Here is a 19996-nt window from a genome sequence, read left to right as displayed (position 1 = left end):
CAATACAAAAATGAATTTAATTCCATATTATATAGGATTTATTGTACCGAATACAAATTAACTATCTCTACTATTATTTCTTCTAAAAAAAAGAGCTTAGAAGATTTGAAAGAATATCTCATTTTTATAAAAACAAAAAAAACATTGTCAAAATATCATTAAACTTACATAAAGAAATTTGATTTTATGTACCTTGCAACATCAACGACAGATTGAACAACACATGAAGTTGGAAGATAATGTCATGATCCCGTCTACAAAGCAATTGGTGAGTCCTAAGGAGGATCTACCTCCATGAGCTATATGCTTCTAGAGATAATAAATAGATATATTAATGTTTTTACGATAGAGATAACTATGCGTAATTGTAAGAAAATTATGAAAACAAAATTTTAATGCTATGTTAAATGAACTTAATTCCTGCCAATGAAAAAGACCCATATCATAAAGAGAAGTTACTAAATATATTTATATATAGTTAAAGTGTTTTATTCACCAAATTATTTTATATGCTAAAAAAAAATAGAATCACATCATTCTCTTATGTATATGATAATGAATCTTTGTTACTTATTTTTCGATCATTAATAATTAACAGATTGTTTACAAATTTATGCACAAGAACGTGTACTCATGCCAATATTCTGTATAATATATTGCCTTACTTTTACACACTCTTTATTATTATACTTTAATACCTTCATTCCCCTCTCTAAAGATTGTGATATATTTAAATATATTCACAAACGTGACCACAACCGGTAGGACATTGACGATTACTACGAAACCATTCCTTCAAATGCATCACATGTCCTCCATGTGTGCAACCTTGACACCATGCGTATAATCCTCTAACAACCTATAATTAAAATAATTATTATTTTCAGCAGTCATTCAATAATAATTGTATCAACTGTTGAAATTAATATGTACTGTATTACTTGATGGCAAATAGAACAAAGAGCATGTTTGGATGAATGACAACGATCACACAACCACGCTGCTCGTTGTAAAGGTTTAGTACATGTTAAACAACATGCATGTATAGTTGTTGATTGTTGATTTAATTGTGCAATAGATGGAATCCATGCTGACTGTATTATCTATAAGATATTAATACAGACAAACAAATTTATTGATATGCTTTAAAGCAAAAAAATGTTAAATTTAGTTGTCTATTACAAACCTGTGTAGTCACATTCCAAAGTTTAAATCTTCCCAATAAGTCTATATATTCTAATAGCCAATGTTCCTGAATTGGTATGTCAATATTTAAACCTTTTCTTTTTTCACCCAAAGCAATAAGAACAGATGCAGAAGTTTGAATATCCCTAAGTGCTGCATGATGTTTTAACGCTTCTTCAATCAAATGTGTAGGATCCCAAAATGATGGTTTTGGTATAGCTGTTACTATTAATTGACATGGCTGATCATCAACCATTACAGAAACAGAATCATCATTGATCTCTGGAGAATGATTAGGAAATTGTTCTGGTGGCGGAGATCGATCTTTTATTTCATGTCTTAAAGGGAATGCTTCTTTAGGCAATGTCCAATCACTGTCATCATTTATCATATTTTGAATATATCCAGTACTGTAATCTGTACTAATTGGTTCAAATTCGCTATCCCCAAATAGAAAATCTCCTTTAGGTTGACCTTTATGTCCCAAAAAGGACTTCCTGTAACTTTGTTTCTTTTAGGATGTGTAGCTACACTAAAAAGGTGCTATATCGACAAATTAAAGTCTCTTATATTATTAATATTATCAATTAAGTATTACCTCGGTAATATGCTACTTATAAAGTTTAAATTTTCTGGTGTATCGTCTGTTTCAGTTTCATCGTCACCACCACTCGTCGCACTAGTAGGTGCTTCTCCTTGCAAAGATTTGATATCATTTTCATGTCCTTAAACAAATTATAAAATATATTATGCAAACGAAAATAATTTTGACTTAACAGAATAATCATGCCTATAACTAATACAATCCTTACCTGGATTTGACTGATCAAGAGCAGATACTTTTACCATTTGTCCTAAATTTAATGTGTTTACTATATCTTCCTTGGAAACAGTTGGAGGAGTTTTTAAAATTGCACCTAATGGATTTGTATATAATGTTTTTATAATATTCCAAACAATGCTTACCTAAAAACATATTGTTATTGGAAATTATTCTTTCAGCTTTAATCAAATGTTATTTTACTTAATTTATTATTTAAACTAAACTAAAAGGGAAATTATATAGTTGTTTTTATTATAAATATAAGCTTACATCATTTCTACCTGCATTGCTGGCAACAGCAGCATTATGATCACAAATATCTTTTAATTTTCCAGTAAGTATGTAACCTTCGGCACATATCTTAAACCAAGTTGGATCACGTGGTATATTTACAACAAATCTGTGCATCACACTTGAAGCCATACAGAATGTATCATTCGACGCTGGTGTTTTTCTATTGATAAATATGTATATATTAATAAATAATAAAAAACGTAAAATATTAAAATATACAAACCTTATTATATTAGTTAATTGCTTGACTGTACTAGGCATATTTACATTTACTTTGCAGGCATAAGCAACATCACCGATGGGACTTAAAGCAATGCCTTGCGGATTCGCTTTACTAGCTGGTCTAGAAGCATCTTTGAATACGTGATGATATAAAGTGCAATCCTGATTATAAAAATATTTAATTATTTTCTAATTATGAATAAAAATATAGAAAAAAAAACAAAGGAAAAAAAGTATTAACATTACCCTGCTTGTTGATAGGAATGATTGTGGATTTCCTCTCCACGCTACACCAGTAGGAACATCTTTATGTTCATTAAAACTAGCAAATGGAATATATGGCCGTTGAATGTCCCATACATTTATACTACAATCTACAACTAAAGCACAACTTGCTATATGATATTTTCTCTGAGGTCTCCATTTTATTCTTCCTACTGAAGCTATCGTATGTATAGTATAATCACAACTTGGTTTTACAGATAAATCCCAAACCTATTATAACATGACAGAAAATACAAACAATTAATTAATAAAATTTTAATATAATTTATTTTATTTTTGATAGAAAAGTAAGAACCTTTATAGTTTTATCTCTAGATGCTGTTGCTAGCCAATTAGTTTCAGGATGCCAATCGCAAGCAAATATTGGTCCACTGTGTGCAGTAAAATGTTGAAAATAGCGATCATGTTTTCGCAAATCCCACTGTTGAACATGGCCATTTTCAGAAACAGCAGCAAAAGTATGTGGTTGATGAGGACAGAATTGAACATCTCGTACAGACTCCGTATTACTAAGATTTCAAAGCTTTACAATAGCTGCAATTTATCACTGACAGGGTCAGTAAGAATTTTTACTTTATAAATAAATAAAGTTTATTCATAATAAAATAAACAAATTATATATTCTTCCAACCCTGTCAAATGTAAAAGTAAAGGTTTGTATTTTACCTATAAAATGTTTTTGTAGCTTCTTTTATACGTAAATCAAAACATTTCATAGTTCCATCCTGTGAACCAGATATTAGCCACATAGGTTCTGTCATATGAAAGCTAACTTTATTGACAGTTCTTTTATGATCAATGAAAACATGTTCTTGTTTTGATCTTGAAGATTTATTTAAATTCCATACAACTACTGCACCATTAGTAGCGGCTGTTGCCAGAATATGATCTTAAAATAATACAAATTATATAGTATGTTATAAATGCTATTTGTTAACAAAAATTATAGTGAATTAAATATTATACCATCAATAAGGTTCCATGCAACGTCATTACATGAAAAATTCAAGTTTAAATTTTTTCCAACTCTCAAATTGCATGATTCTTCAAACCTGTCTTCCATTAATGTAAATATTTTGAATACTAGAATGAAAAATTAATGATTATAAAATGACGACAATTAATATTATAATAAAAAATAAATAAATATATATATATATATATAAATAATTAAGAAAATATTACCATTACGTCCAGCTATGACAACTTGACTATTATCTTTATTAAGAGCTAAAGCATTAGCTGGACCCTCTTGAGTAATGCACACAGTTTTGGACGTCATACTGGAGCCTTATTATATTAAATGTCAACTAATAAAAATAAATATCATTTTTCGTCTATCATTTCTTCGTTGAAATTTATGAATGGCGAAAAAATGTCAACATAAACATTAGCGTGAAATCATTGTAACTGCATAACTATGACAATCTTGTCAACGTTATAAAATTGATGGCGAATTTTTGAATAGTTTTCTGTCGTCATAACACAATACCACTTTTTGATTATTCGTTTTACTTCTTTTATTTTCAATTAATTTTTATTCATAATTACATAAATAAAATTAATTTATATAATCAAATATATTTCTAAAAATAATTGTAAATCTGCCAATAATAAAAGTGCATTGAATGTTTGTTTTTATTGGGTTGCAATACTGAAATGTTCGCGCATGGTTGATAAAACAACCGATATCTTCATTTCTTAGAAATTTTAGAAATTTTCTGTGTTTTGACAGACTTCAACGTGTTGTGTGAAGGAATATTAAAAATAATATTAATTTTCTTTTTCATTGACAGATCTTCTTATCTAATAATCCGATCAACGTATTTTAATTTTCTTTAGAAAAATAATAAGGAAGGTGAAAATGTATGATGTATGGTTCGATGGGCGCATGTTTGGTTGTTTATTTTGCCTCCTGGTACTTCAGGCAAATTTAACAAATTCTAGAACTTCTTGGAGACTTAACGTAGATAAAGTTGTTAAAGCAACAGAACTTGTAAGCACTGTCGAAGATGATCCTATTTTTGATATACTTGCAAGCAGTATAGGCAATGGACAAGGATGGAGTAAAACAGCAGCATCAGAGAAGCTTGATAAAGTACAGGTTTATTACGAGTGCAAAAGTTTTGGTTCAGGCAGCCAAGATCGGTAAGAATATTAAATAAATTCATGATTAATAAATGATTGGTAAGAATCTGTATGTGCATGTTTTTTCAATGCATGCATTCAACGATGAATGTGTATTGAGTATTTAACAGTAAATTGCATATTATTACTGCACATATTTAATCAATCATTTCTTATTCAATTAGAATAGTTGTAAGTAAGAATAATTATTAGCATAAATTGCATCTACGCGATAATTTCAATTTATTCTTATCCCGATCCTCTGTTTAAATTTTAAATTATAATTCATATCCATTACACTATACATACGTTTTATATACTATTATTCTTAGTTGTATGTTTGTATGCATTTTAATGTCTATTTATCTACTTTTCTTTTTCTCTCTCTTTTTTGTTATTCTGCTTAACGATTAACTTTAACTAACAACTGGGATAAATTGGAGGTAACAAAACAGAATATAATTTAAATTCTAGCTTTGCTTTATTTCCATTAATTTTCGTGTTATAGTTTATGGATGTTATTAAAGACATATATAATTTTTGTTAATACTGTAGTGCAAAATAAATCTGTAATATATGTTAATGTACATATTGTTACAATATGACGAGTCAATAACATCAAGTTTTTGAATGTGCACACACACATACATACTTATAATTTTTGTTATACAATATCCTGTGAATGTTTATGTAACTATATTTTTATTGCAGAAGCATTACCAATGTATCTGATGTAATTTTCTTTTTCTTCCCGTAGTTAGTGTTTGTGTGTGGCTTGCTGTTCTTTCAGCGTTAAAAGAGCCCTAACTTTCGTCCCCTTGGCAGACGATTCATGTCATATGCATTGACGGATGCACCAAATTCTACGGAACCATATCCATTATCACCGCAAGTATTGAGTGACCAAGTGATATGTACGCCCGATCAGCAATGTGAAGATGTAATTCTTGATTGTGGGAAACCAGTTAACTATACATATTATGACAATCTCACCGGTGTTGCAAATAGAAATAATCATCCATTGGTACCAGAGCCTAATGTTGCACTCATGTTTAAAAAGAATAATGGTAAAGCTATAGATGTTGACTTATTAGAGAGGCGTTTAAAAAAAGCAAAACGAGAGGTATGTTTTACTTAATTGTGTTATTTTACTATGTACACATTCAACATAAATACATTTATTTATCTATCATTGCTTTTGTTTTCTATAGAAACCCAAATCTGTTCAGTTATATAATCAAATTGGAAATTTTTGGAGAATAAAAGGAGATGCGCAAAGATCAATTGAATGTTTTCGAAGAGCTCTTGCAGTTTCACCACATAATGCAGAAGTGTTATTAAATTTAGCAAGAGTATTGTTGGTTTTACGATATTTAGATGATGCAAATTATTTAGCAATGCGTTCTTTAGCATTACAACCTCCAGATCGCAATGCATGGGAACAATACTTAACACTTGGACAAATATTATCGGTGAATTTACGTCACTTACATAGGCCTATAGTTACATATTTTATAACATCTTTTTCTATTTTTCTTTACTTTTGGAAAATAGTCTATTGTGCATTCGTTTTAAAGTTATATATATATATATGTACTTTATTTTATAATTATTAATGTAAGCATATACCATTTATTTAGGCATATGGTCACTACCAAGAAGCTGCTGTCCATTTGCGGCATGCTTTAGAATTGAAACCTAATCTTTCTGATGCTGCAAAAGCTTTAAAAGAAGTGGAATCATTGCCTGGTCCTAGTATACATATCTACACTCTTTTAATTATTATATGCTTGGTATGTATTTAAATTATTATGTAATCTTAATTTTAAAAACGAATATTAATACAGCGATTCTTAAACATTATCGAACATTTAACTGTTATTTTTACAAACTTTTGTAAAAAAGATATGTATATATATCTTTTTTTTTTTTTTTTTTTACAAAAGAAGAATAGAATATGTGCATACAACAAATTGTAATCATTAATAGAAGTTAATTGTCGTCAACCATTTATATAAATTTAACTCAAAAATAATATTTAAACTATCAATGAAAAACAATTAGTTTTGCTATTTAATCACAACCTTACTAATACACAGAGTTTGCTTAAATTTTAGTTTAAGAAACACTGAATTAATAACTGTAATTTACTTGTATTCATATTATATATATATATGTATAAGGCTTTTCAAAATATAACTTACTATGTAATATATGTTTACATCAGGTGCTAGGTGTATTGTTAGTTGTTTTGAGTAGCGTGGAATGTGACGAAGATTCCACTTTGGTTACTGGACAACTACAACGTCCAGTTCAACGTCATTTTAGTCGTGCGATGGCTATGCGTAGTTTGCGACTTAATGTTGCACGTAATAATAAACGTTCTTGATGCAATTCGAATTAAAATTCAAATTTATGAAATCTAATGGAGCAAGTTCTGAACTGTTATAACAACATGATTTTTTGGAGCATTATTTATAATTATGATTTGTTATAGTTATTTAAATGCACTAGTGGTTACGTGGTTTATTATATCTACAGATAAAAATATACACCATAGTACACGTTGGCAATTTTTGCATTAATTAAATTAATAAACCTTCATTATACACATTGATCCTATACACCTAGAATGATCTATTTTTAAAAAAATGCAAATCCTGGAATGGCAATGATTCAATTATAATACATATAGTGCTAAAACATACAATTAAATCTTTTGTTAAACATTTTTGAAGACATCTACAAATTTATATTCCATATGTATTATATACAGGAAAAAATTTATTATATGTCTGTTTATTTTTTTTTTTTAATTATTTTTGACATTTATAAACAAAAATGTTTATTCTTTTTTTTTTTTTTTTTAACATATTTAGAATCAATTTTAGGGAACATTACTACTTTCAACATTTCATTACATCTTTACAAGTACTTGTCGTACAAGTACATATTTTCCATCACATTTTAATAAAGTTTTAAGTTAAGTTAATTTAGATTATATAATACATCTGAATGTTTACCACAATTCTACTCTTAAAAGAAATGATAATGTTTACATACTGTTAATCTTTATAGTATGATGAAAGATCTATATTAAAAAATTCTGCACACCTAATCATATGTACAACATAATTTGAGTGACTCATAAGTAATTGTTTTTAGAAGTATAATGTCTCACAAAGCTTAAGGCATACTGAAATATTAGGCTCTTTAGTTTTCATATTATATACAAACATCAGAGACTTGGACACAATATTTATTGTGAATTATCTGTACTCTTTCAAGGACTACAAAGAATGCATCTATGAGATGAGACATATGTAATGATTTGTTTAATAACGATAAAGTATAAAGTATAAATAAAACAAAAAATCAAATAAAACAAACAACAAGATTTTATTGTTGCTGTTGTTTGGTTGATGTTAATGTTGTAATTAAAGCAAATAAAATCTTATACAATTAAGTACTGATATCAAAATCATATAGAATTCATTTATACATCATACATAGATGCATCCTTGATTTGCGTTAAATCTATCCCTTAAAAGATAACAACGTAGATATATTTAAGAACACATGCAAATGTAACTTTGTACATTTGTGCATGTATTAAATAGCATATGCTATCAATGATATATTTTTGACCCAATTAAAATTGTACCCAACTGGCATTTGCTACAGTTGTACTAGGTCCTGACGATTGTTGAGATGCACTAGCAAACTCACCCCATTCTGAACCCGTTGATCCTTGATTTGGATTTGGAGCTGATTTATGAGCTGGGGACGAAGTTGGAGTTTTAGCAGGTGGTGGAGCAATTTTGACACCACCTGGTGGAGGTGGCAAACCAACACCTAAATTAGGTCGTTGTTTTGATTTCGATACAACTTCGCTGCCATCTTTTTTCTAAGTAACAAAATATATTAAATTCGCGTTATTATTTTCATTACTACAGAAGACTAAAGAAGTATTCAAATATTCTTACAGTTATCTTCATATTAATTTTGATAGTTTCTCCTTCCTTAAATCGAAGATCCAATTCTTGTTTAGGTGTTTCTTTCTCTTTCTCTATCTGATCACGATTTTTAAGCCACTTAAAATGATCCTGTAGAGCAACATTTAAATCAAAACTATCTGATCTGTCTAAAAAACCAACTCCAATGAAAGCAGATCGTCCATTGTCATTTTGAATTCTTAGCACAAAGTATCTAGAAGAATCTGTGACTGGTTCAACCGCTATTCCAGGATATTGTTCGATTGGACATTTAGCAAATAATTCACCCGTAATTTTATCTTCCAGTTTTATAGCAATAGAATCTCCCTGAGATACTAATCTCATTCGTCCTGTCCATGAAGGTTCTTGTAGATTCCAATCAGCTGCTCTATGAATAAGAAGTGTATGAATTATATTTATGCACAATTATACGTGTATATAGATACAAAGTTTATATAAAACTGTAATTTGTTAACAAATATTCAACAATGTAAATGTCAATTCTTAAACAAATGAAACAGTGAAATTGCAATAAAATATGTTAATGTTACACGCACATGATACAGATATCAATTTTTAACATAAAACTATTCCATTGAATTTAACATTGAAAAATAAAAATAAGAAATATATATTATTTTGATAATAAAGCTTTTTTCAAATGTACATATGACAATGTCAATAATGAAGGCAACAATAAATAGATTTAAATCGTTAAAAAGATATAAAATTAGAACAGTTATATGTCAGATCGAATACTTGGTTAAAATAATTTCTTCTTACCGATAACCTCTATTAGTTGACCTTGGTGGTATTTTAAACACAAATACTTCCGATTTAACAAGTAAAACACTTTCATATGTCTCCATTCTTATTTCGAGTTTAACAGATGTGATGCACGTAAAACTGACAACTAGTTTTATGTCGTCGTATGATTTGAAAATTCGTTTATGTTTTCTCACGAATCTTTGCCGTGATTTGATAACTCTATCTCAAGTCACGCCTCCAATCCCCAGACATCATCCGTTCACCACAGATTATTTTAGAAGAGATAATAGTTTGTCCCTTATATTCTAGACAAGAAATATTTTCGTCAATTAATTTAATGTTTCATTTATATTACATTTTATATATAATTCTTTTTAAATTCTATAAATGTCATAAGTAATTAAAAAATGATAACGGGTTTTTAAATAAAATTGGAAAATATTATTATGATACATACCAAGAACTACACGTAACGGTAATAGATTAGACAACTACCTTGATATAACGTTCTTGACATTAAATATATAAATATATAACAAGTGTTGTCAAATAAATGAATATTTTATATATGTCAATGATTAGAACATTTCATTCATTGCATTTCAATATTGCTGATATTAATGTACTACACACGTAAATGAAGTATTAATATTTTGTAATATATTTTGAATTATCTAGTTTATAGTAAAAGATTTTAACAAATGATATCCCAGAGGATGTATCGAGTAAGATAATATATGTAAAAGTATCTTATACCTTTTTATACTTAAAATTATTTGAAGAAAGATAATTTAAGGGACATTCTCAAATGACATCTAACAACGACACTAGCGACTCTAATTTGACTCTGTCGTCGAATAAGTCAACGTATAACTTGAATACTTATTTCAATGTTTCTAATTTTTGTCAATACTTTAAGCAAAAAGAGAACATTTGTTCGATTATTTTAATAGAAGAAAGTAGATCGAAAAGAAATCATTTAAAAAATTGTATCAATGTTTATAAAGAAAAACTCATTCGTACAACTCACATTACATACTACATTGATAACACCTTTTGTGACTGTTTAGTTATATGTTTTGGTATAAGATAGCGTCTCGTTTGTTGGTTGCTCAGCTGTTTTGAAGAATCGACGCGGCTACAGCCGCCTGGCAGTGACTGCTCGTGATTCGACGTGTGATCGCTGTTTTCACGTCCAAACGCGGAACAGATGTGGAGTGACTGTCCAAATTTCTGACATATCTTAACCACGATTCTTTAAACAGGATCTTTTTTCTACGTTATTAATAATACTTAACGTTAAATCGTGAGTGAGTGTGTAATATTTGCCTTATACAATCAAAAAACGAAATATACACAAAAACAAAAAAGAAGAAAAAAAGAAGACACATACACGAAAAAAAAAAGAAAAGAAATCGCCATGAGCGAGTTAACTCAAGAAGAAGTAAGTATTAATATTATCATACTTAATCCCTCTACTTCGACGCATTAAATCGTTATTGCCATTTTTAAGTTATCTTTATTTTATATTTTTCTCATTTTTCTATTGAATTTTATTTAATGACTGAATGTCTTATGACAGGCGTATCCGTTTAACATATCGCCAATGTTAGTTTATTTCAGATATTTTATTTATTAGAGAAATCGTTTAATTTATGTATTATTGAGGAATCGAAGCGTCTAATAATTATATAACAAATACGTTGCAAATGTAAGCTTCTATGTTCTTAATACGATGCTGTTTAGAACAATGACAGATCAAACAATGAATATGTATATAGGTTTACATCGTACGTTTACACGCACCTACATATATAACACGCGTTATCACCTTTACAATGATTTTTTATTTTTTAATATTATTATTATTATTATTAATTTTTATTTTTTAATACAACCAAGTATAATAAATGTAATAATAAAACAGTAATGACGAAGCTTTAAATGAAATATTTTTCATTATATATATATATATATATATATATATATTCTTTCGTTTCTTTGTCCATAGGAAGAAAACAATGTGATCTTGGAAATGTTTCAAAAATTTAATAAGGAAAAATAATAAGAATTGTCTTCTTCTTCTCCTTCTTCTTAAACATTCACATGCTATTTGAAATATCTTTGTTTTTGCATTTTAATATACAAATGTTTTTGTATTTTTCTTTCAACATATATATATATATCTCATCTGTTATTTATCATTAAAAGACATTGCATAATTTATCTTTTATTTATTTACCGATGTAGTTTGTTACAGTGCTTACAATCAAGTAATGCTGAAACTATAAACTGCATTATATGCGATTAATAATTCTGGAGATTCTTTGTTTCCAATTTTTCTACGAGTATGTATCTCTGTAGATAAAGTATTATGAGATGATTTTTCTTTAAGTAATACACTTGTCAATTATATACTCGAATGCATGCATTGTTCTTAGCTTTAGTATTTTAATAATTATTCATCGAAGCCATAAACTTCATTAATACCATTCTATATGATATATAACATACATATTAAGAAAATATTAACAATGTCATTTTGTCTTCTTTTTTTCTCTGTAATAATATTATAACAGTAAATACAATACAAATGTCAAATTTAATATTGTTTATGCAAAACAATACGTAAGAAGCAATATAAATGAAATAAGTGTATAGAGCAGTTATATGTTTAGTATTATCAATTTAATTAGCAGTTTTTTAATTTTTTTTTATTATTGAAATAACTTTTAACGAATTTTAATAAAATATCTAAAAACAAAAAATACTATCCGTTTTGTAAATTTATCATTTATAATTTCCTTTTATTTTTTACCCATTTACATTATATAATTCATATGATTATTTTTTAATTAATGTATATTAGATTTTATTTGTATATTTATGATGTATTTTAGATGAGAAGAAGGCGATTAGCGCGGTTAGTGGGTTTAGACACGAGTTGTCCAACTAACAACTCTAGTAACAATGGAGGTACGATATCTCCAAGTACACCAGGCCCATCAAATCCATTTGCAGGATCTATAATATCTCCAGCTATACAACAATTTAATAATCAAGCAATTCCAATGGAGGTTGAAGAAACTAGTGAGAAACAATCTGGTGTAGATGTTGATTCTGGTATTGAAAATATGGAAGTTGAAGATTCTGACAGAAAAGTGTCACGCTCACGTGTAAGTGTGTTTCTATTATATTTAAATTCTTATATAGTTAAATTAAATTATTTAATATTTATTGTTGTTATTTCTTAGACAACAAGTTCCAGCACAGAAGTGACTACTGAACAAATTCATATTGTTATATCGCGAGTATTGTGTGTATCGTGGAAAGAACCTTTAGAAGGAACATTACTTTTACCAGAAATGTCAGCTTACGCACTTATTCACAAATTAACCGATGTCGCGGATATCATCAATCAAGCTATTATGGAAGTTTTACATATGTTTTCAAGAGGAGAAGATCCATTTAAAAAAATAACTTTAGAAATGTCATCCGATCGTGAGGACAGTCCGAACAGCCAAGCAAGTCCTTTGTTGAGTCCAGTAATGACTGCACCATCTTATCAATTACCAACATTACCATTACCTGCTGGAAGTAAATCATTGCAGTCTAAAAGTCTTATTTATTTATTAGATTCATATTCGCGAGTTGCAATAGAAGAACGTAATCATCCTAAGGTATAAATAATATTTAGCATATAAGTGAATCGTTAAATCATAAACTTAATTTTATTCTTTATTCATTCATATTTATTTGTAAATTATAATCATAATGTTTAATGTATATCATGTGTATTTGATTATTTTTATGTTAACAGCGATCAAGTATACCACCACTTTCTGATGTACTATCAACTCTGCGAGCTCAATGTGTTCAATACTCAAGTCTTGTTTTACAAGGTCTTATAGGGATTTGTCAAAATTCTATTACACCAGCTTATCTTTCACCACTTCTTCATCCAATGCTCTCGCAGAGTTTACCCCCGCGGTTACTTACACGAACTTGTAGCCAGAACACATACGAATTCAAGTATCTTCAGCAAAATTTTCACTCCTTTGCTGCAAGGCCTCTATCTTTCAATGCAACAAGCTAGTCTGGTTGGTAATACACATCGAAGAACTATAGAAGCACTTGAAGAACTGATAGAAATTCGTTGTGGACTTAACGGCAATATACGTCCCATATGTCGTTTAATCACTCACCAAGCACAATTTTTGCCTGATGTAATGACGAATGCTGCTGGAAGAGAACTTACGAGAACTTCATTTCTCGGACCCTTTTTGTCAATTTCTGTATTTGCTGAAGATCAACCTAAAGTAGCAGAAAAATTCTTCAGTGGAAATCCATTTACTGATAAATCAATGAATACAACATTACAGCAAGAATTAGAAAGCACGAGAACTTCTTTCCACAAAATACTTCATGCAATATTAGCAAATAGTAATTGTCGCGATTCTATGTTAGCATATTTAGCAGCATTATTACGTCACAACGAAAAGCGTGCCCAAATACAAACTGAAGAATTTTCCCTTGCTGGAGATGGATTTATGCTAAATTTACTCTCAATATTACAAATGCTATCGGTTAAAATCAAATTGGAAACAATTGATCCTTTGTATCCATTTCATCCTTCTAGTTTCGTTGAAATAAAAAATGATACAAGACTGAAACTTTCTTCTCAAGAAGTTGCAGAATGGCTAAAGGAATTAGAAATAACACATAAGTGGGTTGAAGCTAAATTTCCAACACAATGTTGGTTTCTTACATTACACTGTCATCATATAGCATTGTTACCAGCTTTACAAAAGTATCAAAGAAAATTAAGAGCTTTACGTGATTTGCAAAAAATGATTGATGAATTACAAGCATCCGAACCTCAATGGAAAGATGCTCCATTTGCTGGACACAACAAAGAATTGTTGAAACGATGGAAACAGCAATTAAAACGTCTTGGTAAATCAAAATCATGTGCAGATGCTGGTTTGATCGACCCTGTGCTTCTAAGAAGATGTTTGCATTTCTATATTTCTGTTGCTGAAATTTTACTTAGTCTTTTGACACAGAGCTCACCTAGTACTCCATTTTTTGAACTTCCCTTGTCACAAGAAATTCCACATAAATTTACAGCCCTACCAGAATGGTATGTGGAGGATATTGCAGAATTTTTATTATTTACTATTCAGTAAGTTATTCATGCAATTTTGATAAATCGAATATAGATATCGCCTGCAGATATTGCCTGTATAATAACATATATATCTTCTCTTACAGATTTTGTCCAACAGTAGTAGTAAGTAATGTGGATAATTCATTGATTACATGGTTACTTGTAGTAGTATGTACACCACATTGCATACGTAATCCATATTTAATTGCAAAAATTATTGAAGTTCTATTTGTAATCAATCCTAATGTTCAAGTAAGCATAAACAAGATATTATTTGAAGTTAATACAAATGAATGATATTAATAAATTATATCTCCAATATAGGGTAGAACAGAAACATTGCATGATCAAGTTATGGCGCATCCAATTTCTAAGACGTTTTTGGCGTCTTATCTTATGAAGTTTTATACTGATGTTGAAACAACTGGTTCCAGCTCAGAGTTCTACGATAAATTCTCTATTCGTTATCATATTAGTTTAATCTTAAAGTCAATGTGGGACAGTCCAGTACATCGGGCGTCTATTGTAAATGAAAGCAATAATGGCAATCAATTTGTTAAATTCATTAACATGTTGATGAATGACACAACTTTCCTACTTGATGAAAGTTTAGAATCATTAAAACGTATACATGAAGTTCAAGAACTGATGTCTGATCTCAATGCATGGTCTGCTCTTTCCGAAGAACAACAACAATCACGAAGAAGACAATTGACAGCGGACGAACGACAAGCTAGATCTTATTTAACGTTAGCTAAAGAAACAGTTGCCATGTTTCATTATTTAACTGTTGATATCACAGAACCATTTTTGCGTCCAGAATTAGTTGGAAGATTGTGTGCCATGTTAAATTTTAATTTACAACAATTGTGTGGACCTAAGTGTAAAAATTTAAAAGTGAGAAAACCACAAAAATATGGGTGGGAACCACGGACGTTATTAAGTCAGTTGGTTGATATATATTTACATCTTGACTGTGATAATTTTGCAGCTGCTTTGGCTAGCGATGAGGTAAGTGTGATACAAATGTCATATTAAGAAATAATTTTGATCTTGAAGCAACTCCTAATTGTTATTATTATCTGTTTTATGAAATATATGTTATTTAACAACGATCTATTTCATGAAGATATGCATTTACAATTGCAGCGATCATTTTGCAAAGAATTATTTACTGACGCTGCAAATAGATTACAAAAGTCTGCAATAAAGACAACCACTGAGATTGAAAGGTTTATAGCACTTGCTGAACGAGCAACAGTGATTGCAAGAGATAATCGTGCACGCGACGAAGATTATGGCGATGCACCAGAAGAATTTCGAGATCCTTTAATGGATACTCTTATGGAAGATCCTGTTAAGCTTCCATCTGGCATCGTTATGGATAAAGCAGTTATTATAAGACATTTATTGAACAGTGCAACAGATCCTTTTAGCCGTCAACCACTTAGCGAGGATATGCTTACACCAAGTAGGTCAATTTTTGTTCATATTACAATTATTTTATCCAATTATTATAGAGTATAAAAATGAACAATTAAATAGTAATATATTATTGATCCTCTAAACATTTTGAAAACTAATTTCAAGGGCACAAATCAATTGCAAAATTAAATAGAAAATTAAAAACAAATTAATCGTATACTTTATTATCAAGAATTCGAAATATTTCTAGTGGCCGAATTAAAAGAAAGGATATCTGTATGGAAACAACAAAAGAAAAAACCAACAAATATTTAAAAGGTGCTAATTAGAAGAGCCTTTTTATATCAACATCACCATACCACATAGATTGCATTGATACAACATGGTACTATTTATCAGTTAATGGACGTATCAATCTAATGTGGTAGAAGTGCATTAGTGCAATGATCTCGCTACTGTGCAACTGTTGCTCTCAATAAATTTACAGTTTTTATACAATAAATATAAAACAGACTGCAGCTAGGAAACTGCCTCTATTCCTCTAAACATATTCTAGGAACATGTATATAAATACTAGCTAAGTGCTAGTGTCCAAAATTAAATGTACTCAAAAAGTATGCTTTTCCTTCCTTTGTATGTTTCTTGATGTAGATGGCTGCGGATAAAGAATGTATCAAAGTCGTAATTGCATATTACATTGAATATCCTATTTTAAATATTATGGAATAGAAGTATTGGTATGTATCTCAGATTTTGATTGATTCAATTTTTGGGAGTAAAACGATGTTATTTAAAATGAAATTTATACATTAGAATTTGTAATTAGAGATTTCAGGTAAATTTATTAAAAATGAATTTCTCATTTAAATTTTGAATAACTATTTATGAGCAAATGGCTAATATTATTTACAATGGTTATGGGTGTATGATCTTTCCATCATCGATATTATACGCAATTATTATTAAGTATTAGGTAAAAATTAGAAAAGTATTCATAATGTACACACCATGTTTTTTTTTCTAATTTTAATTTCTAAATTATTTTTCTTGTTGATTAGTGATCTTAAATTTTTTTAAAGTTATGCATGAAAGATAGCATACATAAGTCCTTGTATCGTTCATTTATAATTGCACAATTATATAAATTAATATATTATTATTATTATTATTAATATTATTATTATTATTATTATTATTATTATATATTTTTTTTTCGTATAAATATTGTAAGACAGGCAATGCAATTTTTGTGAATTATTATTTTCACTATTCTATTAATATTTTAAAAGATGTAGCTACACATTCCAAAGAAAATGCAGAAGAAGAGAATATTGTTTCTTATTATACAACATTAAATTCCATGTTCCGGAATGGTTGGAAAATTGTAATATGAAATTTTTCTTTTTTTTTTTGTATTTTGCTTTGCAAGATCATTTGAAACTTTTTCTTTTTCATAGCTGCATTTATTTTGTATCATTTTTAAGTATTATATATATAACATTGTACTTCCATGGTGCCAGATGTTGATTGTTCTTTTATAATGAAATAATCATCTTGTCATTATTGTAAATATGAAGTATAACAAATACAGAAAAAAAAAGAATATTTCATAAAAGGTATAGATAACATTTGGTTATTGATAAGTATCATTAAATAAACTCTCATGCTATCCAGCCCAATTTCTATTAAATTTTGTATTTATTATAAAAACTAGTTATATATAACTTCTGCACTGTCTATATGCCAATCATTCAAAGTTGAGCAAATAATTTAATGTTAAAAATAAATTAATACAATCTTTATATGTATGAAAATTTATATGTTTTGAAACAACATTTAATTTTATATTTGTAATAAGAAATAAAATTATTATAATTCAGAACAGAAGTTACATATATAAAATATTGTACTTCTGTTTTTATTATTATTATGATTATTATTATGATTACTATTATTATTATTATTATTATTATTATTATTATTATTATTATTTTCATCATGTATTAAAACTCCTGAATTGGAAATTATGATAAACATATAACAAAGTATTGATCACATTATAATCATATCACTATATTTTATAAATCAAATCAAATGTCTGTAAATGACAAAAGCATTAATTGATAATCGAGCATTATTAGAAAAATATCCCATTATATTACACTATTTGTAAATAGCTTTAAAAAAAAAAAAATAAAAAAAAAATAAAAAAAAAAACCAATTTACCCATAGATACTAATATTTGTAATGACATTTTTTTATGTCTTCTGTAATGTAATCATGTACTGAAATATCTTTCCAACTTCAGGAAAGTTGCTTATGATGTTATTTGTAAATAATAGAATTGATGTACAATATGAGAGAAAATAAACACGATTTATGCAAAAAAAAATATATGTATTTAGTTTTAATTTAATCAATGTATTTTATAATTGTTAAATTTAATATTAATAAATTTCGAATACATTTATATCTCTTCGTGAAAAATTATTAAGTGACAAACATAGTATAAAATTTGTTAATAGAAAATTTTATTGTAGAAAAAAATAAGTTTCAAAATTATTTGTACTATCAATTACAGGACATCCTGTATATATTATGATACTTTGAAACATAATCATCTTTAGTTCGAAAGCTTTCCTCTTCCTATACCAATAGATCGTAACAAATGAATTTTATCTGAATCAACTTTGCCTCTTCCTATTCCCATATTACTTGCTATTGATTCAATATCTTCAGAATTGATTTCTTCGTCAACTTCAATTAACATAACTTCTGAATAACCATGTGGTAATCTTAAATCTTCATCATCATTGCAATATTTTGAATAATCTTTTCTATTACTTTAATTTCAAATAAATATTATATTAATATATATTAACTAAATATATATATATATTATTATATAAAACATTTTGTAAATAACATATCAAATTACCTTATTATATTAGTAGAATGAAGATCTTCTTTTATATCAGATACCGAATCAAGTACTTCATCCCAGTTTTCGCTAGATTTAATTAAATCATTCGTTTCATGTTGCAATTCATAATTCTCCGTTTCTTGAAGTATAAAACAAAGTAATATTTAACATAATTGTTAATTATTTTCTATATTTAAAAATATATAAACAAATAAATTTTGACAAATTTGTATTTACGTTTACTCGATTCAAGATTAATTTCTCTTCCAGCTGGGCATATTGCAATATGTTTATTTATTTCATATTTAAATAAACGATGGCTCGCATTAAATGGACATATAACTTTATAATCACTTGGATAGTTCTATAAGAAACAAAAGAAAACAATGTGAATATATAATGATATTCTCCATTTACTCTTATAAGTTTTTTTCTTTATTACCTTTTCACATTTGACGATATGTTTTTGAATGCGTGATTTAGCTATTCTATGATTTTCATTGTAAGGACATGTTACAACTTCGATATAATAAGAATCGTTCATTTTTTTTATCGTTTTTATTGTCTGTTCACTTTTTAATAATTAGTAATTGTTTTTGTTTCTTACTATGGCTATTCACCATCTTTCATTTGAAACAAAAAACGACTTAAGCGACAACTTCGTATAAAATATGAACTAAAAGTACAAGATAATAATATTCCCACAATGTGATTACTATTTTGATATAAAAATGTTTAATGTACACTGCAATAAATGATCAAAATATTTCCAAAAGGAT

At 28.1% G+C, this 19996-nt stretch overlaps 5 protein-coding genes across 11 annotated transcripts; 2 read left to right on the top strand and 3 right to left on the bottom strand.

Moving 5' to 3' along the window:
* Positions 1–15: 15 nt before the first annotated feature.
* Positions 16–4332, bottom strand: Wdr24 (WD repeat domain 24). 5 transcript variants are annotated; one of them, XR_016176014.1, is made up of 13 exons: positions 3995–4332; positions 3776–3892; positions 3476–3698; positions 3105–3318; positions 2771–3019; positions 2526–2686; positions 2279–2462; positions 1998–2151; positions 1784–1910; positions 1187–1688; positions 934–1103; positions 699–859; positions 16–309 (listed from the first exon to the last, which is right to left on the bottom strand). XR_016176014.1 is itself a non-coding variant. In XM_015336025.2 (13 exons), the coding sequence occupies exons 1-12, from the start codon at positions 4089–4091 to the stop codon at positions 731–733; spliced, it is 2319 nt and encodes a 772-aa protein (XP_015191511.1). In that variant the 5' UTR covers positions 4092–4332; the 3' UTR covers positions 16–309; positions 699–730. The 5 variants fall into 5 exon arrangements, 4 of the variants coding, with proteins under 4 accessions (XP_015191511.1, XP_015191513.1, XP_015191510.1 ...); XM_015336025.2 differs by having other exon boundaries at positions 942–1103; XM_015336027.2 differs by having other exon boundaries at positions 16–859.
* A 153-nt stretch (positions 4333–4485) lies between these two features.
* LOC107074345 (uncharacterized) lies at positions 4486–7509 on the top strand. The gene is made up of 5 exons (XM_015335697.2): positions 4486–4957; positions 5762–6059; positions 6148–6408; positions 6577–6729; positions 7164–7509. The coding sequence occupies exons 1-5, from the start codon at positions 4674–4676 to the stop codon at positions 7323–7325; spliced, it is 1158 nt and encodes a 385-aa protein (XP_015191183.1). The 5' UTR covers positions 4486–4673; the 3' UTR covers positions 7326–7509.
* LOC107074347 (NECAP-like protein CG9132) lies at positions 7440–10866 on the bottom strand. 3 transcript variants are annotated; one of them, XM_015335701.2, is made up of 4 exons: positions 10730–10866; positions 9715–10004; positions 8923–9319; positions 7440–8843 (listed from the first exon to the last, which is right to left on the bottom strand). In XM_015335701.2, the coding sequence occupies exons 2-4, from the start codon at positions 9798–9800 to the stop codon at positions 8589–8591; spliced, it is 738 nt and encodes a 245-aa protein (XP_015191187.1). In that variant the 5' UTR covers positions 9801–10004; positions 10730–10866; the 3' UTR covers positions 7440–8588. The 3 variants fall into 3 exon arrangements, with proteins under 3 accessions (XP_015191187.1, XP_015191186.1, XP_015191185.1); XM_015335700.2 differs by lacking the exon at positions 10730–10866 and adding an exon at positions 10456–10593; XM_015335699.2 differs by lacking the exon at positions 10730–10866 and adding an exon at positions 10157–10304.
* Positions 10867–11009: 143 nt separating this feature from the next.
* Positions 11010–18529, top strand: Ube4B (Ubiquitination factor E4B). The gene is given in 9 exon segments (XM_015335698.2): positions 11010–11143; positions 12600–12875; positions 12954–13379; positions 13520–13681; positions 13683–14884; positions 14974–15121; positions 15194–15880; positions 16019–16340; positions 16545–18529. Coding segments are annotated over 9 exon segments (3312 nt in total). The 5' UTR covers positions 11010–11119; the 3' UTR covers positions 16610–18529.
* A 165-nt stretch (positions 18530–18694) lies between these two features.
* LOC107074349 (uncharacterized) lies at positions 18695–19945 on the bottom strand. The gene is made up of 4 exons (XM_015335702.2): positions 19660–19945; positions 19455–19581; positions 19233–19356; positions 18695–19137 (listed from the first exon to the last, which is right to left on the bottom strand). The coding sequence occupies exons 1-4, from the start codon at positions 19759–19761 to the stop codon at positions 18918–18920; spliced, it is 573 nt and encodes a 190-aa protein (XP_015191188.2). The 5' UTR covers positions 19762–19945; the 3' UTR covers positions 18695–18917.
* Between the last annotated feature and the right edge of the window lie 51 nt (positions 19946–19996).

This window comes from Polistes dominula, unplaced genomic scaffold (assembly GCF_049000335.1).
Source record: "Polistes dominula isolate Pdom_NZ unplaced genomic scaffold, Pdom_raw_medaka contig_79, whole genome shotgun sequence".
NCBI lineage: Eukaryota > Metazoa > Arthropoda > Insecta > Hymenoptera > Vespidae > Polistes > Polistes dominula.
This window is presented reverse-complemented; position numbering and strand designations above follow the sequence as displayed.